Source organism: Gymnodraco acuticeps, unplaced genomic scaffold (genome assembly GCF_902827175.1).
Source record: "Gymnodraco acuticeps unplaced genomic scaffold, fGymAcu1.1, whole genome shotgun sequence".
Taxonomy (NCBI): Eukaryota; Metazoa; Chordata; class Actinopteri; order Perciformes; family Bathydraconidae; genus Gymnodraco; species Gymnodraco acuticeps.
Window position 1 is genome coordinate 111,488 of NW_022991540.1, and position 22,608 is coordinate 134,095.

At 42.2% G+C, this 22,608-nt stretch overlaps 1 protein-coding gene across 3 annotated transcripts in view; it reads left to right on the forward strand.

Moving 5' to 3' along the window:
• ipo8 (importin 8) overlaps positions 1-22,608 on the forward strand; it is a 69,693-nt gene that overhangs the window by 41,349 nt on the left and 5,736 nt on the right. For 2 of the 3 annotated variants that reach the window (XM_034197247.1, XM_034197249.1), the window contains exons 12-22: positions 453-569; positions 682-771; positions 2,240-2,405; positions 4,194-4,354; positions 5,343-5,468; positions 5,556-5,631; positions 8,335-8,460; positions 9,085-9,182; positions 9,277-9,372; positions 9,780-10,000; positions 21,466-21,671. In XM_034197247.1, the coding sequence (XP_034053138.1) occupies positions 453-569; positions 682-771; positions 2,240-2,405; positions 4,194-4,354; positions 5,343-5,468; positions 5,556-5,631; positions 8,335-8,460; positions 9,085-9,182; positions 9,277-9,372; positions 9,780-10,000; positions 21,466-21,671 (1,483 nt within the window). The remainder of the gene's footprint in view (positions 1-452; positions 570-681; positions 772-2,239; positions 2,406-4,193; positions 4,355-5,342; positions 5,469-5,555; positions 5,632-8,334; positions 8,461-9,084; positions 9,183-9,276; positions 9,373-9,779; positions 10,001-21,465; positions 21,672-22,608) is intronic. The other variant, XM_034197248.1, reaches the window with a different exon arrangement.

Sequence of the window (22,608 nt, forward strand, 5' to 3'; positions counted from 1 at the left end):
CAGGTCAGTTGATGTCTCACATCTCTCCGTCACATGCATCCTCATTGTATAGTGAAACTTTCCTTTAGAGTCTGCCCTCATTGCTGATGTCAGTGATGTGGATTCAAGCCCACATGTCTATCCAGTGTTGGTCTTTGAGGGGGTGACTAACACACAGATGAGGCATTTTTTGTCTCTTGGAAAAAGGAAATAAGCAAAACACATTAAATGTATATTTATATTACAGTGAAACCCATCTAATATTTACATTTTAAAACATATTTGTATACATATTATATTTGTATTTTTGTATTCGGGATTGTTGGAAACGTTATTTTGATCTCTCCGTCTGTAGTGTACACACAAACTGAAAGATTGACATTAAAGTTGACTTTGACTTTGAAATGTCCAATACCGCATCAATGACTGCATCAGCCTTTCCTCCATGTGACCTTTGCACTTCCTTTTGGCAGGTTCTTCCTCAGATGATGGAGTTCTGCCACCAGATACTGAGGGACCCCTCGGCCGACCCCCGCAGGGAGGACGGGGCCCTGCACTGCATTGGAGCTCTGGCTGAGCTCTTACTGAAGGTCAGCCCTGCATCAGAGCCTTTAAGCCTTGCTAGTGATTCAAATGATCTTGTCACTTCTCGTGTTTTAATTCTGTCTTGGATGTGCTGTATGTATGCTTCTCATCCTACAGAAGCGGGGGTACAAGGAGCAGATGGAGCTGATGCTGCAGAACTATGTTTTCCCTCTGCTCAACTCTCCTATGGGTTACCTTCGAGCCAGGGTGAGTACCCCCCCATCATTCCTTCATAGGGATTATATCTCTTTGTTCACGGTATGCAAGAGAGAGACACCAGTTCTCTGGAGAATGCTTTTAACCTGGATAGTTTATATACAGAACCAGTGGCGAGCCGTCAGGGCCTAAGATATTCTAAAAAATAATATTTGAAAACATTAAAAAAACAACATTTTTTTTAAAATATTATTTTAAATATTTTTTTATTGTTACATTTTTCATTAGTTTTACCAACATAACTTGATTTAATTGTATTTAAAATAACATTTCCAAAGAAATAAATCCTTCGAATCTGCCTGTTCAGTTTCTGTTGGAATGTGAAGGGTTAAATGCCGTCTCTGCGAGTTATGTGAAGACGGGAGAGCTTGTTGGTCCCTCTCTACATTCACAGAGGGCCCGCTATAGTAACTCAACGAGAGAGTAATGTCAAATGACAGTACAATTGACCAATCATATCTTCCCTCTAAATGGTGGGCTTTATTTTCGCGGACTTTATGACAAGATCCGCCCGCTGTGAGGTCTATGCTCTATGCAAGTGGTGCAGTGACGCGTCCTAAAACACGCAAGTAAGCTGCGCTCAGGTTCTCTCGACACAAAAGCAATGGGATTTCTCCATAGGATTTTGGAAGATAGCTGGAAATAAGGTCTGTGGAAAAGGAACCTGTTAGATAAATGCACGTTGTGTTCAGTCGGATAATATCCACATGTCTATCCTACTTTTATTATTTTCGAATCATAAATCTAATCGATAGATTTATGATCGGTAGATTTAAGATTAGCATAAGTTCGTTCATGATGGCTCACTTCAGTGATAGTGATGACATCGTTGCGAAATTATTAACCGAGTCATTTTCAAGATTGAGTTACAATGATAAACTGGAGTGGCAAAGTATCAGCTGCATGACCCCGCCATCAAGTGCTTCATCCAAAAGGACAGGAGGGCCGCCGTGCCGACTTAATTCATTTGTAATTGGTACTTGGCTGTGGGTGCCCTGTCATGATAGGTGTTTATATAAATGGTGTTGTTCTGTGTGGTAGAGGGTCGCTGTCATTGATGCGTTTTGCACCCCGGGCCGCTGTTTTGATATTCCGCTGAAGTATACGCTGTGACGTAATATCTCTTCTTTTTTTCAAGGGAAGGGGGGGGGTCAGAAGGCCTGGGTATAAAAGTCACGGCTCGCCACTGTACAGAACATACAAGCACTGGGTGATTAGGTACTGTAACCAGACCATAGATCATATTCTCTGACTCTTAAGCTCTGCTCTTACACTACAACTGACATCTGTTTAATGTTTGAACTGTAGCTGACACTACAAACCCTCTCAGTGCTGTCACTTACAATTGATTTGTTTGATCTTCTTTGGTGTTAATGGTGTGCGCCTCTTAACTATTGGAATATAATATTTGAAGACTGTTTGTTGCACTAATGTTTGCTCCTTTGCTGTGTCCTGCCAGTCGTGCTGGGTGCTTCACTCCTTCAGCCCTTTGCGTTTTCAAGATGAGCTCTTACTGAGGAACGCTGTGGAATTGGTCAAACAGGATCTGATTGAGGACAAAGAGATGCCTGTCAAGGTTGAAGCCGCCATTGCTCTGCAGACCCTGGTCAGCAACCAAGAACAAGGTCATTGGAGGCATATACTTGTTTTTTTGTTTAACTAACATCAACCACCGTACCACTTTTACTGCTCTAAGATACTATAAAGAAAGAAAGGTCAAGTAATTGAAAGGATGAAGCAAACTACTGGATAAATATGGCTAATACAAAAAGTGCATGGGACCAAGAGAGATCAGTCAATATGAGTCATGAAGTGGTTAGCCTTCTATATCATAAAGGCAAAAAGCAAGGGGATGGTCAACATACAGTATATTGCTTCAGCTGCATTGCATCGCTTAAAGGGCCTGTATATGTTATAATATATATATATATAGATAGATAGATACAGTTGCAAGAAAAAGTATGTGAATCCTTTGGAATGACCTGGATTTCTGCATAAGTTGGTCATAAAATGTGTTCTGATCTTCATCTAAGTCACAACAATAGACAAACACAGTCTGCTTAAACTAATACCACACAAACAATGATATGTTTTTATGTTTTTATTGAACACACCATGTAAACATTCACAGTGCAGGGTGGAATGTGAACCCCTAGGCTAAAGACTTCTTCAAGAGCTAATTGGAGTCAGCAGTCAGCCAACCTGGAGTCCAATCAATGAGACGAGATTGGAGGTGTTGGTTAAAGCTGCCCTGCCCTATAAAAAATACACACCAGTTTTGAATTAGCTATTCTTAAGAAGCATTGCCAGATGTGAACCATGCCTCGCACCAAAGAGCTCTCAGAAGACCTACCATTAAGAATGGTTGACTTGCATAAAGCTGGAAAGGGTTACAAAAGTATCTCTAAAAGCCTTGATGTTCATCAGTCCACGGTAAGACAAAGTGTCTATACATGGAGAAAGTTCAGCACTGTTGCTACTCTCCCTAGGAGTGGCCGTCCTGTAAAGATGACTGCAAGAGCACAGCGCAGAATGCTCAATGAGGTGAAGAAGAGTCCTAGAGTGTCAGCTAGAGACTTAAAGAAATCTCTGGCACATGCTAACATCTCTGTTGACGAATCTACGATACGTAAAACACTGAACAAGAATGGAGTTCATGGGAGGACACCACGGAGGAAGCCACTGCTGTCCAGAAAAAACATTGCTGCACGTTTGAAGTTTGCAAAAGAACACCTGGATGTTCCACAGCACTACTGGCAACATGTTCTGTGGACAGATGAAACCAAAGTTGAGTTGTTTGGAAGGAACACACAACGCTATGTGTGGAGAATCCAAAGGGTTCACATACTTTTTCTTGCAACTGTAGATAGATCTATAGATCTATGTCTTAAGCAGGGATTAAATCCAATGTCCAGAGAGGAAGATCGTGTTTGCAGTTTATACTCTTTTCAACAAAAATTAAGCACAATGAACAGCAGCTTTGACCTCCTCTCTTGCCCTGGTAAAAAACACAAGCCTTCCCACTGCTCAATCCCACCTTCATCTGTGTATACCATTAAATATCAAATTACCCTGTGCCTGGACTTGATCACATAGAAAAGCCATGTGTACGGCCCCTTGTGAACCACAAATAATATTTTCCCTCTGAAACAAAGTCCGTGGTTGTTCTGGTGCTGTCGTCCTCTGTCAGTGTGCAACATAAATGATGATGTTTAAAGGAAAAAAACCATTAATTTATGGCTGCCGGTTCTGTGATGGTCCTGAACAGATGGCCAGTCCGTCCCTGCCTTAAGTACTTGAAGTTTTAGTTTACTTCTATTACTTCTACTATTTTTTCAAAATAATAATAAGCATAACTATCCTATGAGTTTAAGAGGTCCTCTTGCAACCACATGCTTTGTGTTTGTGTGCAGCCAAGATCTACATCAGAGCCCACATCAGGCCCGTCATGCAGGAGCTGCTGCACGTGGTCAAAGAGACGGAGAATGACGACCTGACCAATGTCATTCAGAAGATGATCTGCGAGTACAACCAGGAGGTGGCTGCCATTGCTGTGGACATGACACAGAACCTGGTAGGGACACACAATCACAAACACATTTCTTATCAATTTACCAATGACAAATTCATAAAGGTACTTTATATGTAATTTCGAGGATATCTATTACATTACATTACATTACATTTCATTTAGCTGACGCTTTTATCCAAAGCGACTTACAATGACCGATTACAGGGACGTCCTCCCTGGAATAACTAAGGGCTATGTGCCTTACTCAAGGGCACACTAGTGGTGGTGTTCTTGGCGGGATTTGAACTCACAACCTTCCGATGTTCACCCCACCTCACTATCCATTAGACCACCACTATCCCTATTATTGAGGTATGCTTCTACATGTCTCTTATGAGATGGATGAGTCGGCACATAGCAGGTTGCTCACACTGCTAACAATGCTAACAAAGGAACCCAACAGAACTGTTTGATGCAGGCACTGCACTGCGCCCACTCTGCTGGCAGCAAGAAGAATGAAACTGGTCTCAAACATGGGGGGAACCAGAGGGGTGGCATTCCCTCAACGCTGCATAGATAGTAGTATTACAATAGCCTTCATTTTGATCCCTGAAACTTTTGGATGCATGGTGATTGTACCATGGATGTATAAAGAACTGGATTCAGTGTTGCAGACACTATGAGAGTTGCTCTGTGGTGCATGAAGCCAAAACAGCCTGTCTCTTAAGAACACAACCTCCCTCCTTTTCCCTGGATCTTCCACATCCATGAGGCTCATAGATAGAGCATGCGCAATCATCTTTACCCTTAGGCCCGCCTCCAATCGGCACCGTCATGTCCCGTATCGGCTCAGTTCAATAAAGGGATAAAAACTGGACTCTGCTTTTTGTGCATGTTGCTACCATATTGCCACTACGAAAATTGGGTTCAATGCCTGGCTCCCTTTCTGGGGGCTTGATCTCTTTATCTGCATCCGTTACAGCTAAAGACATATTGTGAGGTGAATCTGCAGTGTGTATAACTACTGTGTGTGCATGTGTATGTTTGGCAGGCCGATATTTTCACCAGGGTCCTACAAAGTGAGGAGTATGAGGAGAACGAGGACAAGACCGTCATGGCATTGGGCATCCTCAGCACCATCGACACAATCCTCACCGTCATGGAGGACCACAAGGAGGTCTAACATGCACACACACATCGAAACTTGAACTGTTTTGCTCTTGTATGTGATATTTGATACCTTTTTATATATTTTTCATCTCAGATCACTCAGCAGCTGGAGGGGATCTGTTTGCAGGTGATCGGTCTGGTCTTGCAAAAGCCCATCATAGGTATGGCAGGTGTGTTTGCACAGGCGCCTCGGTGTTACATAAACCTACTCATTCCTACAAACATACTCTCAGTCAGGGTTCGGCCTGTTCCTTCTTGGCGTTCTGCTGCCCCCATGGCAACCTGGCATTGAAACGTTTGTTCTTGTGTCCTTTCCTCCAAAGCGCCATTGTCCATTTATAAAAGTAATGTTCCCCAACTGATCTCCTTCAAAACATAGTTCACAGAGAAATAGTGTTGTGATTTTACATTTCAAAACTTTGGATTTGGGTTGGGTTTGGGTTTACTAGTTGCAGTTTATAGCAGAGCCATGAGATCAGGCGAAACAGGGAAATGAACAGATAGAAGGGATCCAGGAGACAGAGTCCGTAGCCTCATCCCAATACCCCTCCTCGACTCCGCTCTTCCCCTCCTCCGGGACTTGACCCGGAAATCGATCAAGACACGCCATTTTGAAGGACGTCCCAATAGCTGAAATGCACACGGAGGAGTCGAGCAGGGGTGAGGCAGGAGGGGTGCGGGAGGAAACGAAAGGGAGGATACACGAGAGCAGACTACGCGGAAGTGCTTTCACTACTCGCCTATAAAAGCCCCGCCCCCACCTTCACAGCTGGTCCATTTCAACAGAGGAAAACCGACGAGTGGAAAAGCGTCTATAAGTGCTCACAGCTCCGTGGGAATTATTATGTGCAATTCATTTCTTAAGGTTATACTAACAATTTAAGTCATGTTTAATGATCTTGAACGTCACTAAAACATAGCTATTAAGAAAGCTATTTCATAAATGGCTAGATCTTGATAAATAATAATAATTTGTATTGTTTTGTGTTAAGATATTCAAAAAATATTTAAAATTCACAGTCCTGAATGTGGGTTTGTGGTGAATGTGGGGATCTACAGGACACACATGTTCAGAGTAAAGGCTTTCACATTACTATAATTGTATTTTTATTTAAATGTAGGCTACATTTTACACCAAAACGGAACACAAAAGCAGGACCAACCATCATACATTGAATTATTTGACTAACAAGAGAAAGATTCATTCATTTAAATAAATATTTAACCAGAAATGGGCCGGTTCTAAGGGTTATTCAGTTAAGCCCGATGAGAGGGGATACAGCTGTGCACATGTCATCATTAACAGACGGCGTTTAAAAGTGACGTTTGAGTGAACGAGGACGTCCCAATTAATACCTGAGGACTAATCTGTCCTCGCGTCACCTCCTCGTGTCTCTGGCTCGCATCTTACGGAGGCGGAGCTAAGACGCAAGGAAGGGACGCGAGTGAGGGAAAGGAGGAGTCGAGGAGGGGTATTGGGATGAGGCTATGGTAATGGACAGAAGGCAGCCAAGGCATTCTTAGGATGCTCTTAGCTAGCTTTCTCAGTAATCTACTCGAAACATGGTCTGTACAGATTCCAATACATGTCTAAGATCTGTCTGTTGGTTCAGATTTCATATAAATAAATAATGAGTCTGATAAATAAATGTATGATAAATAAATGTATTGTTTGATTCTGAAACCGTAGGCTTATACACCGATCAGCCAACATTATGACCACTGACAGGTGAAGTGAAGAGCATAGATCTCTGGCACCTGTCAGTGGGTGGGATATGTTAGGCTAGGTCCTCAAAGTTGATGTGTTGGAAGCAGGAACAATGGAAAAACGTTAGGATGTGAGCAACTTTGACAAAGGCCAAATTGTGATGGCTAGACGACTCGGTCAGAGCATCTCCAAAACTGCTGCTCTTGTGGGGAGTTCCCGGTCTGCAGTGGTCAGTACCTACCAAACCGACGACAGGGTCATCATGGGTGACCAAGGCTCCTTGATGGGCATGGAGAGCAGAGGCTGGCCTGTGTGGTCCGATCCAACAGAAGACCTACTGTTGCTCAAATTACTGAAACCGTTAATACTGGTTCTGTTAGAAAGGTGTCAGAAAATACAGAGCAGTTTGTTGCGTTTGTTGGCTGCGTAGCTGCAGACCTGTCAGGGCCATGCTGACCTCTTCATGGAGACTGTATTCCCTAATGGCAGTGGCCTCTTTCAGCAGGATGATGCGTCCTGCCACACTGCAAAAATGGTTTGAGGAACACAACCACGATTTCAAGGTGTTAACTTGGCCTCCAAATTCCCCAGATCTCAATGCAATCGAGCATCTATGGGGTGTGCTGGATAAACAAGTCCGACCCATGGAGGCCCCACCTCGCAACTTTCAGGACTTAAAGGACCTGCTGCTAACGTCTTGGTGCCACCACAGCACACCTTCAGAGGTCTAGTGGAGTCCATGCCTCCACGGGTCAGGGCTGTTCTGGACCCAAAAGGGGGTCCTACACAATAATAGGCAGATGGTCATAATGTTATGGCTGATCGGTGTATGTTGTTGTTATTGAGTACGTCTGAGGTCATTCCATGGCTAAATTAATTTATTATAAATAAGCACTTTACTCTTAACCATGCCTCCCATAAGCAAGACACCACCATGCTTTTCACACATTTCCCACAAGTGAACATCTCATTGTGGTTTTCAAACACGTTCCAGCTTCAGCTGTGTGTACGGCTCCATGTTCATGTCACTCAGGACATGTTGAGCACATATACAAACACCTATCATTACACTTACAGATCCCCCCTCCAGGGGAAGTTATACAGTCTATGTTGTGAATTAGTATACATACATGAGAGTGATTAACAGTATCCCTGAACTGTGCAGAGTTCTACGAGGAGATCTTGTCCCTGGCGTTCGGCCTCACCTGTCAGAGCGTCTCCCCTCAGATGTGGCAGCTACTTGGCGTACTGTATGAGGTTTTCCAGCACGACTGCTTTGACTACTTCACAGGTATGTAAACACTTCAACGCTTTCAGTAGAAGATGCCATCCTTTGGTTGGTGGTAATGTAAAGGTATGGTACAAATAGGACTAGGTTTACTGTTGTGCTGCTTTTTGCATTCTCATGTTAGTAACCACTTTGTTTTCATCTGAGTTTTTTTGGGAAAATATCTTTACTATAAATTGTGCATAAATGATGTATCATCCAATATACTCAAGTTTTACATTTGTATCCGTTCTTTATGAAAAATGTAATTATACTTTGAAACAACTTTCCCCCAGAAATCTTGAATATGCACACAGGTCCATATATAGTGTGAAAAAAACGACTCACTTCTGTAATGCACGTCATACATAAAGCTGATTTCTTTGAGTCCATCTTATTCCTGAGTTGAGGCGATATCTGAAGACGTTGTAACACCCTACATTGTAGTTGCTTTGCTCTATTACATATAGATATGTTATTTGCATTCTCCCAAATATTTGTCCTTGTAAATTCATTTCCTCTGGGTTTCAAAGTGTTATAACAAAATGAAACCGTAATACTTAATCCACGTTTTAAAATAAATGTTGCTGTTTGTCGACCCTAAAGTAATGGTGGTAATGTTAAAGGTGCTCTGTGTTTTTGTTACAGATATGATGCCTCTTTTGCACAACTATGTTACCGTGGATACAGATATGCTCCTGTCGAACCCTAAGCACTTAGAAGTCATCTACAGCATGTGCAAAAAGGTCAGGCTATAACTGTCCTTACCTGCTGTTCACTAGTCCATATCATGTGAACATGATCCTGTGTTATTCTTACTCTACAATTGTCATATTATAGGTGTTAACCATAGATACAGGGGAGGATGCAGAGTGTCACGCTGCCAAACTTTTGGAGGTCATCATCCTGCAGTGCAGAGGAAGAGGCATTGACCAGGTCTGACTGAGCGCAATACATTCCTTTCAAATCACTCACCAAACATTTGGTTTTACAAACAACTATGGTACATTCAATACAGTAGGTGTACTGGAACCAGTTGAACCAACATGCATGAGTGTTTTTACAGTCTATCATCATACCTTTCAACAAATATTCCTGCACGCAACAGTTATTGAACAAAAACATGTTCGTCCTACAATTACCATGTTAAAGCAGTGGTTCAACATTTTGGGAAATGCCCTTACTTGTTATCCTTCAGAAAGTAAGATAATACAATGAGACTGTTGCTTACCAGCTGTGTTAGCCTTACATTGTAGAATACAAGTACTCCTTATGGATTGACCCATCAAAGATTTAGCTGTAGAGTAACCCCTCCCTCATTCCTCTGTTTTCCCTGCTTGCAGTGCATCCCTCTGTTTGTGGAGGTAGTTCTGGAACGTTTGATGCGGGGGGTGAAGTCCAGTGAGCTGAGGACCATGTGCCTGCAGGTAGCCATTGCTGCTCTGTACTATAACCCAGCTCTGCTCATCCACACTCTGGACAATATGCACTTCCAGCACAACCCCCAGCCCATTACTGCCCACTTCATCAACCAGTGGATGAACGACACGGAGTTCTTTCTGGGGTGAGTGGGAGGTTTCTGTTGTTGGCAAATGGACATGTTTGAATAATTTCAGGTAAAAATACCCCAGAGAACTTCTTGGTTGAGTGATAAGCAGTGAGGACACACTCACCGGTTGCTCCAGCTGATGTTTTGCTTAAAATTCAATTTTTAAGTGTAAGCTAAGACATTTTCTAACTGTATTTTAAGCAACTGTGGAAACTAAGGCGAAGGGAAACCCGTCAAAAATTTGACCTGAGCAGCGAAGTAGTCACAAATGAAGCTTTGTGCTCAATTTCTAAAGGAAACACCAGAGCTCTCTGGTACAGTGGACAACAGAGACATACTGTTTACGATGGCAGTGCTCCATTCTGCAGTTTTCATCACGGTTATGAAGACATTATACAAAAGGAGATGTTCATTAAGGATCTGACCTTCCAAGGTCAACAGATCTTCGGTGGACAGTTTTCACCTCAGCCAGAAGTTGGACTTCACACTACGGGTCAGAGGGTTTCTTTGTGGATCCAGGGGAGGCTTGTTGGTATACAGAGCACCATTCGTATCTCCAGATATGAAATAAAGGAGGCTCACAGTGCTGGAGTCTAGGGTGCGTTCACACCTGCCTTGTATAGTCCGGTTGAATTGAACCCTGGTGCGTTTAGCTGCTTGGTGCGGTTCATTTGGGTCGGTGTGAACGCAGTCCGAGACCTCTGAAGTGAACTAAACAACAGGACTCTGGTCCGCTAAAATAGGTGGTCTCGGAGCGCTTGCTTGCGAACTCTGGAGCGGTTCATTGCTGATGTGAACGCAGTCCGCACCAAAACACAGGAAGCGTAGTATTTACGTGTCACAAGAACGCGGATATCTTCAAAATCTTTAGCGAAAGAGTCTTTCAAGACATCCGCGGTTGTTTAGTTAAAGAGTGAAGCAGAATTAAGTGTTGAACAGTGTCGTGTAAAGTAAAAATGCTCCGTCAGCTACATAAAAGTAAGAACACCTGTCGTCGGTGAAACGCCCCTCCTTACTGCAGAACGTCTCTCATTATATGTGTTATAATGTTTTTTAACGGACGTTGTCTGATTATATAATCATATGCACGGGCCGCTAGAGTCTGTTGATCTCCAGATTAACAGCCGCATGAGAATAACCTGCTGAAAGGGCCGATGCTCCATGGCGGAGGCTCCGCTAGAAATTGCCGGGATTTGCGTTTTTACCCCCTTAATGTCTGACCAATGGTTGAACAGCATTTCCGTACACAGTGCACGGAAATGCTGTTCAACCATTGGTCAGACATTAAGGGGGTAAATGACTTGTGTTTAAAGTTTATAGTCAGTTTGAGTTTTGCCGTGTGAACGCAAACCGAACCTTCTGAAAAATGAAACAATGTAACAAACTGTGGTCTGGTGTGCACCAGAGAAGCGGACTATTAGGTGTGAGTGCACCCTAAGATCATTTGAAACTTTAAACTTACACTGGTTTTTTTTTTGTTGAACTTTTTATTTATTTTTCATACATTGTTTGTTTGTTTGTTTGTAGCCTTTATTTAACCAGGTGAAAGCCCCTTGAGGGGAACCAAAGTGCTCAGTTTTAAACATGTTTGCAGACTGTTCCAATTTAGTGGAGCTGCACAACTAAAAGCTTTCTTCCCTAAGACAGTCCTAGCACTTGGCACATTTAATAAAACAACATCATGAGATCTCAGGCAATAAGTACTTTCAATTCGTCGAGAGATCAGAGAGCAGATATAAAAAGGTAGTTTACCCAACATGGCTTTGTAAATGGTTTTCTTCAATTCCTGTATGTTTTCATATCGCAATATATATCGCAGGGGGGGGGAAATCGCAATGTCAGTTTTTTCCAATATCGTGCAGCCCTAAGGGGGAGTGATAATGTCTGTAATATGTTGATAATGTTCGCACAATATGGAAATTGATAACATCAAGAAACTGTTTGTCCTTTTGGTGCCCAAGGAGGGCATGAATGATCAACCCTGATGTAGAACAGCTGCAGTTATGTAAGCATCTCCATGTATGTTCTATTGATGTTATGTGTATCCATATATATCAACAGTTTAGGTGAAAATGTGGATGAAGCTACTTTACATTTTTATGCGGATGATACCGTGATGTACTGTGCAGGTCCCTCCATTCAGGAGGCTGGTGTTAAATTACAGGCTGTCTTTAACATTATTCAGACTCAGCTTATTTTAAATGTTGATAAAACCAAGGTAATGCTATTTTCAAAAGCTAAAAAGACACCAGAGCCTGTTTTGGATATTGTTACTATGCAAGGACAAGTACTTGAAGTGGTTACCAGTTATAAATACTTAGGTATCTGGCTTGATGATTGTCTTACTTTTAAACTTCATGTCAATAACCTGCTTAAAAAGCTGAGGGTTAGACTAGGTTTCTTTTTCAGAAACAAGTCCTGTTTCTCTTTTGAAGCCAGGAAAAGGCTAGTCACTGTGACCTTTGACCTGTGCTGGACTATAGTGATTTGATCTATATGAATGCACCTGCCCATTGCCTGGAAAAGTTAGATGCTGCGTATCACAGCGCACTGAGATGTGTTACTAACTGTAAAGCACTTACTCATCACTGTGCCCTGTATGCCAAGGCAGGTCTGCCTTCACTAACTGTACGGAGGCTCAGTCATTGGTACATGTTTATCTATAAAGCCATGTTGGGTAAACTCCCAACTTATATATGCTCTTTGATCTCACAGAGAGTGGCAAAGCTATTGCCTGAGATCCCAGGATGTGTTTTTATTACATGTGCCAAGTGCTAGGACTGTTTTAGGTACTAAAGCTTTTATATGTGCTGCTCCTGTAGCTTGGAACACTATGAGCATTTTGGTTCCCCTGCATCATTTTAAAGCTCTGATAGATCATGTTATTTGATACCTGTCATTGTGAAGAGGTTTTAATTTGTACCCCTGTAATTATGTTGTATTGATGTCCTTTTTGTTTTCTGTTGTGTTTTCTGTGTAACCAACGTGCTGCAGGTCTCCCTTGAAAAAGAGATCGTTGTCCAATGGGATTTTCACCTGGTTAAATAAAGGCTACAAACAAACAGTTCCTCTAGTTTAGATGGGGCTTTGTGAATGTTTCCCCATTCCCTATGCTTCTGAAAGTAATGTCTCAGTTGCAGTTTCAGTTGTTCAAATGATTTAATGGTTTGTCCAGTAAAGAGTTGTGTAATATATATTAACCCCTTATTTCCCCATGTTTTAAATCCTGAGTCCATAATAGATGGTAAAAAGTCTGGGTTTGTAGCTATTTTAGTGGCCCTGCTAATAGAGTTTGACAGCTTTAATTCCTTTCGTACCTCTGACCATATCTGACCAGCCCTGATCCACTCATTGCAAGTCCCCAACCCTTTCCGTGCCTTTTCTGTCAAAAATGGAAGTGCTCCCACAGGTACATTATTACATGATTTTTGTTCCATATCAACCCAAATTGTTTCCGTGTCTTCAGTTATCCACATCATTATTGCTCTAATTTGTGCTGCCCAATAGTAACATTTTAAATTAGGTAGATTCAACCCTCCATTCTCTTTTGTACATAGAAGTGTATTTAATTCTCGGTTTTTTATTTTGCCACAGGAATTTTGATATTATGTTGTCCAGTAATTTAAAAATAGATTTAGGGATCACAATAGGCAATGACTGGAACAGGAATAAAAGTCTTGGCAGTATGTTCATCCTAACCGTTTCTATTCTTCCCGTTAGATTAAGAGGTAGAATTTTTTTTTTTAATCTAATTTTTCTGTTTCCCATAGTTTGCCTCAAATAGCTGAGATGTGGTAAGAGTAATATTAATACCCAAATATTTGAATCTGGACGGTCACCTGAGATTATCATAGCTACAGATTTTGCTTCATTAGTCAAATAATCTGATATCTCCCCGTATTCATTAAGATTGTTCAACAAAGCTGGAATAGATGAGGAAGGCTCACTTATATATGTTAATATATCGTCCGTGAATAATGAAATGTTGTGTTCTTCCCCCCCATTGTCTTTTATTATTTTAATTTTTTTATTTGTCTTATTCATTTGGCCAACGGTTCGATACTTGCGGCAAATAGTAACGGATTTAAACAATCTCCTTGCCTAACTCCTCTTTTAAGATTAAAAAAATCTGAGCATCAACCATTTACTCTAAAACGTGATTTTGGACAGCTGTACACAATTTGTATCCAATCTATGAAGGTCGATTGAAACCCAAAAGCATCCAGTGTGTTGTACAAAAAGCTCCACTTGACCCGATCAAAAGCTTTTTGTGCATCTAAGCTTAGTAACATGGTTGGCTGAGAATTGTTTTTAGTACATGATATGAGATGTAATGTTCTCCTAATATTATTAGCCCCTTGCCTACATGGGATAAAACCTGTTTGATAAGTTTGGTTATACATCTTTGCATTCTCGGAGCCAGTATGTTCGTCAATATTTTTAGATCGTTACAAAGCAAGCTAATTGACCTATATCCCTCACATGAAGTCGGATCTTTGCCCTCCTTATGTAGGACAGATATAATGGCTTCAGACCAAGTTTTCGGTGGATTACCTGAAGATAGAGCATCATTAAAAACTTTAAATAATATTGGTGTAATCTCTTCTTTTAGACATTTATCAAATTCAACCCGTCTGTTTTATAGTGTCAGATATTTCCTGCAATGAAATTGGCTGTATCATTTTAGATGCCTCCTCCTTTGTTAATGATGGTAAATGTAATCTATGAAGAAATTGTTGTGTTTTGGATTCTGTAAACTTAGAGTCTGAGTCATCATATAGCTTTACATAATAATCTGCAAATGCTCCTGCTATCTCTGATGGGTTTGCCAACATTTGTTTAGAATTAGGGTGTCTTATTTTAGAAATGATCCTATTTGTCTGGGCCTTTCTGAGTTGGAATGCGAGAAGGCGACTTGCTCTGTTGCCCATCTCATAGTATCTCTGTTTTGTAGAACGTAGAGCTCCTTCTGCTTTGTATGTCAGAAGTTCATCCAATTTACATCGGTTTCTTTTTAGTTCAAGTAAGGTGCTATTGTTGGATGTTCTTTTACGTTCTGCCTCCAATTCTCTAATTTTACTCTCCAAACTTTTTTGCTGTTCCAGACGAGCCTTTCTCAGCCTAGATGTTATTTCAATTATTTCCCCTCTAATAACTGCTTTTCCAGCCTCCCATAAAGTTGACGGAGATACCTCTCCATTATCATTCATTTGAAAGTATTCCGATGATTTTGTTTTATCTCCTTCACCACATTCCGTCCGATAGAATTGACACATTAAGCCGCCAATATTTGAAAAAAGATTCTCTTCCCATGTCTATAGTCAATGTTATAGGAGCATGGTCACTTATGGTTATAGTCTCTATGTCACAATTCAAGACTTTGTGTATATGTTGTTGTGACACACAACAAAAGTCTATCCTTGAATAGCTGGGTTAGAATAGAAAGTCAAATCCTTCCCTCTGGGGTTGTTGTTTCTCCATGGATCTATGAGACACAGCTCTTTAACAACATTGTTCAACACCTTAGATTTTTTGGAAGTTGGTCCTTGTTCTGGTGGCAACCTGTGTAATTTGCCGCTCTGTACAGTATTAAAATCCCCTCCAACTATTATCATGCCTTTTCCATTAGTAGTAATAATCTTAGCTATGTTTAAAAAGAAATCCTCGTTCTCTTCATTTGGGGCGTACACGTTCAGTATGGAAATAGCCATGTCTCCAATAGAGCCAATTACCATTACAAATCTTCCCATGTGATCTTTTATCACTTTCTCTGCTGAAAATGGCAAAGATCTATTAATTAGTATGGCCACGCCCCTTCTCTTGCCATATGAAGCATGAACCCACTCTTTTTAGCTTTTGGCTTTCAACCTCGACAAGATGGGTTTCTTAAAGCAACGCAATTGAACATTTTAGTTTTTTTAGTTGGCTCATTATCTTTTTCCTTTTTATGGGGTGATTTAAACCGTGGACATTATAGGATACAATATTATACTCGGGCCGTCACTGAATACACTCAGTGGTCTTGTTTCTATCTTGTCAATTTGTCAAATATTCACTTAAAAAACATACTTACTGAGTTATTTTCAGAAAGAAATCTAAAGCCTTTATATTTACTAAACAGACTTACTTCACGTTTGACCTCTCATATAGTCATATCACAAATACGTTTTGGCATTTATATGAAGATTTGTTCACCTCAAGTCCATGCACCACCTGAAGTTATGAACTCATTTATATAGGCATGTTAATTCCTTACATTTAAGCAGATTGTAGAAGGAAATGACATGGAGGAAAAAAAAAAAAAAGATGTACTCCTTAAAAGTGCTAAAAGCCCACATGGGACGTTTCCACTGCAGCACGTAGCACGATTTAAGCGTGCCGTGCCAAACCCGGCCCCCTTTTTTTTGCTTTTCCACTAGGAGTAGTTCCGGCTCAGAGCTACTTTTTCGCCTTTTTTCTGGCCCTCCAAAATCGAGGTTCTTACGGGCCAACAACCGGGCTGAATATCCTTTGTTCCTGCGTACGCCATCTTTTCACGTGAATCCTACGTAAAGTTTTATAAATGAGGCCCCTGAACATCTGGGCAAAGACCTTATCTAAAAGACTTGCTAAACCAATAAACAAACGGTCCCGAAGGACACTCATTTAATAATTTCCGACATCTTCTAAATAATATGTGCTCGTCTGTCTTGAGTTTAGATTAAGGAATGGCCTTTGATTGTGTTTAGAAAGAAGTAGAAGAAGATATACTTTATTAATCCCTTACAGCAGGGGTGCCCACACTTTTTTGGCTGGTGAGCTACTTTTGAAATGACCAGCTCACCGAGGTCTACCAACCAAAAATAAAATCCCAAATTGCAAGGGTTGCTGAATAACACGTTTTATTTATACATGGGATAACTACAATAGGGCTGCAACAAACGACTCATTTGATAATCGATGAATGAAACGATCAATCGACTATTCAGACTATTACTGTATGCCTTGCACAATTTCTCAAACGCTCTTATTTAGCCATCAACTTTTAGATTTAGCTTGAGGTTGTTTTAGGCATGTGGAAACTAACAATGAAGACAATAAAGATGAATACTTGATTCAAAAATACATATATTATTAAATTAACTTAACAAATTGTGAACAGAATTAACATTGCTTTTAATTTAAATTAAATAAATAATATTTCACATCAAAAGAAACAACAATGTTTTTAACAAATCATATTAAATAATCTGATAACAGAACTGTAAACAGAATAGCTGAAACTTTAACAAAATAAATAACTCAGTTTCCTCTAATCATTAACCCATGTTTGTATCATGAGTTAACTCCGTGTGTTGCTGCTAGCATACATAACACCTGACGTGGAAACGTTCCTCGTGGATGGGGCTACAGAGCTACTAGAAAGACAGTCGAACCCGGTGCATTCCTCCGTCTGGATGTGGAGCACTTTTGCTAAATGTTTAGACAAATTGCTCGTGTTACCGCCCTTACATGCTAAACACTCTTGGCAAAGAGCATTGTCCACCTCAAGACGGGTAACATTCAAGCCCCCAGGAAGTGCGCCGGACTCAGATGAAAATATTCTTGCTGGCCAAACGGCGGTACTACACTTCCGTTTGGTTGCCAGGCCCGGAAACACTTTTTCCCATTGACTTACATGGGGAAAGAGTGGTCTGTAACTCGTTGGATAATTTTTTTTAAACTAAATAAACTACCCAGTATGAACACTTGTATAGCCCTTATTAAAAACATTCGTTCCTCAAGTTGTAAAAATTAGCTAATAACGTTATTCTGAGAGTTATTTCCCTCTGCATTATGAACGCGCATCTAACCCACGGGACCGCGCCGCCCGGCACGTTCAAGTTACGTGTCCCGACCAATCAGAGCACACTGTGCTCACAGGGAGGGTGGGGCTGGAGCTATTGGAGCTACAACGAGCCGTTAAAGGCAGAGAGTGAAATTCAGTGAATACACGTAGTTTACAGAGATGCTGTTTGAGAAACCAATGTGAGTTGCGTTTATCTTTACCCATGGATAAGAACGGATCCATATCGTCTTACTGCCATCCCACGGAGCTGTAATAATGGATATATTGCACATGTTTGCTGTAATTCATTATCATACTACATGGCCTGTATGATTAAATATTGTACCGTAAATGTTGTATTAAATAAAGTTAATATTACCGACATTATTAACGTCCCTGTAGCTTCGTATTGCACTAAGAAGCTTATTGCACTGTAGGCCTATATATATATATATATATATATATACAGTGCAATAATTATTTCATGCTAAATGAAGCTCTGTTGGATATCACTAGATCCTGTTACAGCGTAATATAAGTACATAACGATTGATGTGTACATTAGCATCATTACTAGCTAGCCGCTAGCTGCTAACTGCCGCCTCGTTCATATCAAATCCATGATAACAACAACCCATTACCATGCTGTCATGAACGCGCGGTGCTGTTACGTGTACGCAAATTGACGTGCTTGATGTGAACGAGCATTTTGGTTAAAGTTGCGCATGCTCTATGAGCGCACATACGGGTACTTCTCAGGCATGCTGGGTAATCTGTGACGTTTCACTCTCTCAAAAGGTGGGCCATTTTATCATCATGCGCTAATGAGCAACTCTCATAGGAATGAATGAGGCCCCGCCTCCCACGCTGTATCCAGTTCTTATTATACATCCATGGTAACATTTAACCACACCTTGGAGCGCTTCTCTCCACCATCTCCTCCGTGTGTTGCTGGATGGAGCAGCCGCGTGTGTAAACTGCCCCGCCCCCTCGCACACAGACGGGGGAGAGAGATCTCGTCTCGATTGGAAAGATCGAAAATACACCGACCATAGACGCATTTGTTTGTCTTTTTGCATGTTAGAAACGAGTTGGCGACACTAAGACTGCGAGATAATGTTTGTGTAGCAATAATACATGACCTTTCTCTTTCTCAACTCGCTACTCGGAGGGAAGTCGCTGTCATATGCCTTGTGAACACTCCGATAATGCCTCTCCACGTTACCTTTCTTTGGCAGAGCGACGCTTGCTTTACAAATAAGGCAAATAACCTTTGAATGTGACATCACAAACAAATATTCTTCCTCCCATTCTGGGTGGAAGTGGTATGTCTTTAGCTTTTTGCTCGGTCCCGCACTCATTTTGTTGTTTGTCTCTTGTTTGTCTCTTTAACTTAATTTGAGTTTTCCCGGCACTTGACTGATTTTGTATCGCTTTGCATTCTGGGTTAACAGACTGGAAAGCGATAGGTCGCTTTTTCTGTCAATCAAGTAAACTCCTGAATTAAGTGGCAGGGAGGCCAAGGGAGGAGGGATCAAAACCTGTTTTGTCTATTTTAACGGAACAGGATTTTTTTTATTTATGAATGACTCGCGATCTACCAGCATTGCCCCCGCGGTCGACCGCGGTCGACGTACTGGGCACCTCTGCCTTACAGGGACATGTCTTTCCCCACTCTGTTGTGTTTACACACATTACACACAGGGGAGGATATACATGCACAAACAGAGGATGCACACACACATAACCCACATGCAGATAGGAGAGGTGGCAGAGAGGCAGAGAGGCAGAGCAGAGAAGAGAGGCCGGGCAGAGAGGCCGGGCAGAGAGGCCGAGAGGCAGAGCAGAGAGGCCCAGAGGCAGAGCAGAGAGGCCGAGAGGCAGAGCAGAGAGGCCGAGAGGCAGAGCAGAGAGGCCGAGAGGCAGAGCAGAGAGGCCGAGAGGCAGAGCAGAGAGGCCGAGAGGCAGAGCAGAGAGGCCGAGAGGCAGGGCAGAGAGGCCGAGAGGCAGGGCCGAGAGGCAGAGCAGAGAGGCAGAGCAGAGAGGCCGAGAGGCAGAGCAGAGAGGCAGAGCAGAGAGGCTGAGAGGCAGAGAGGCTGAGAGGCAGAGAGGCAGAGAGGCTGAGAGGCAGAGAGGCTGAGAGGCTGAGAGGCTGAGAGGCTGAGAGGCTGAGAGGCAGAGAGGCTGAGAGGCTGAGAGGCAGAGAGGCTGAGAGGCCGAGAGGCAGAGCTGAGAGGCAGAGAGGCAGAGCCGAGAGGCCGAGAGGCAGAGCCGAGAGGCCGAGAGGCAGAGCCGAGAGGCCGAGAGGCAGAGCCGAGAGGCCGAGAGGCAGAGCCGAGAGGCAGAGCCGAGAGGCAGAGCCGAGAGGCAGAGCCGAGAGGCAGAGCCGAGAGGCAGAGCCGAGAGGCAGAGCGAGAGCAGCGAGAGGCCGAGAGGCAGAGCCGAGAGGCAGAGCCGAGAGGCAGAGCCGAGAGGCAGAGCAGAGAGGCAGAGAGGCCGGGCAGAGAGGCAGAGAGGCCGGGCAGAGAGGCCGAGAGGCCGGGCAGAGAGGTTGAGCAGAGAGGCCGGGCAGAGAGGCAGAGAGGTAATAGTAATAGTCCTTACTCTATAAAGTTCTTGAAAAATAATTAATTTGGAGTGAGATTTATCTCATGGATTAAATCGCTATATTCCAACCATAATATGGGACTCCTTACCTAAACTGTTTAATTGGTAGGGATGTGCTCTTAGTGTTTGCTCAGACAATTTATTTTGAATATTTATATTCAGCCCACAGACTTATTTTACTCGAGACAATAGAATAGTTTTTTTGGATATAAGAAAAACTGGACTGCCTGAACCTTGCAACGACGCGCAGTAGAGATCCCCAAAAAGTCGTCCTTTGGAGTTAATGTTGGCCATTTAGGACCAAATTAAAGTTTTGGAAAACAAATCTCTTCGTTAAGTACAATCAATGCAGTTAAAATGATCTTTCTCCCTCAGTTGTCGTACTTCTTTCAAAATATACCTTTATATCTGACCAAATTATTTTTTACATAACTGGACTCAATTATTTTCCCTTTTTAACTGTAATATTTAAATCCCAAGAGATCAGAAAGGTTTGCCTGTGTGAGGATAAGGCGGGAGGGCAGCGGCCCTACCTGCGTTTTCACTGGCTGGATATGGAACAAAAGATCACTATCAAAGTGCTCAAAAAAACATAAACACACACACACACACACACAGACAGACAAGCAGGGGCTCTTGAAAGTGTACCAGGTCTGAACCCCCCCAATAAATAAATTATAATTCCAGCCAGATTGATCATAGCACAGCACATTAGACCATAATTCAAGCTCCTGTGGCCATATCGTTGAGTTATTTACCTCTCCAACCATTGATTGATGGAAAGATTTAGAGTTGTAAAGCCCTGGCAATTTATACATTCAGGGTACATTGTCATCATTTCAGCAGCTTCAGGAGAAATATGGGCTAATGCAAGTTTTGTCAGGTTTTATGTATTCAATATAAAGGGATTACAACAGCATTGAGTTGGTCAGCACTGTTAAACAATAATAAATCGACCTTGATCCTTGACAAACTCTGCTTTTTGTAGGTTTGATTGGTCAACATATTTATGTCCGTTTATATGTTGTGTATTTAATTAAACGTTGGGCTCTCTTCCACTCCCCAGGCTCCATGACCGTAAGATGTGCATCGTTGGCCTGAGCGTGCTGATGGAGCTACCCCGCCGGCCCCCAGTGCTGGAGGGGGTCTCTGCCCAGATCCTCCCCTCAGTTCTGCTTCTGTTCCTGGGCCTCAAACACCTCTACGCCTCCCGCCTCGTCAACAAACCAGACCTGCTGGCCAATGCAGGGGCACAGGACGAAGACCAGAATGGTGAGAAAATAATCAGGACGATTGGAGGACAATGAAGATGACATAAAAGAAGTGTGCAGGACAGGGTTAGAGTATGTAAACTAAGTATAATAAGACAGACAGAGAGCAGAGGGAAGAAAACTGATTGGCTCAGTGATGAAAGCTTGTCTACTAATCTTGTAGCACACTGAGCTCAGAGTTTCTGCTGCGGCCGGGTATTTGAAGTACATGGATTTCATCACATTCAACAGAAGCAAAACTACATGTTTTCCTTACAGGGAAAACAATACTTTTTTAACATGAACGAGCAGATTCAGATTAGCATTGCGTTTGACTTTGTGTGTAGGAATAAGTGTTTCAGTGAGTGAGGTGTTTGTGTGCTGTGAGATGATGTGAGGCAGAACCGCTTTGTGAACATAGTGTCGGTGGTGACTATGTCTCTCCCTCTCTCTCTCTCCCTCTCTCTTTATAAAGCGGTCTAACTTTGTTTCTCATGAGGATTTTCCCTTAATAAGATGCAGTCTTAAAGGCTCAAGTGAAATGATGTCCTTTAGCGTGTTCACACCTTTTCCCACTTTAGTTCCGATATAGTTCCGAAACTCCGGGGACTTCCGGCCGGGGACTCCGGGTGGCATTATACGCCGTGAAGTTGTTTGCGGCCTGCCAGTAAACCCGAAGCAGAAGAAGAAGAAGTGACATCAGCAGCTTCATTTGCGTAATCTTCCCTCAGGGAACTTATTCCGGTGTGAATGCGATCTGTACTTAGTTCATGAGAACTAAAGAGTTCTCATGAACTAAGTTCTGATGAACCTTTGTGGGAAAAGTACTGCGGTGTGAAAGCGCCTAAGTTGTTAGGATCACAGTCAACTGTAGTGGATGCAATTTGGCAATTTCATCACTGGAAAAAATGCACATTATCAATCAATCAATCAATCAATCAATGTTTATTTATATAGCC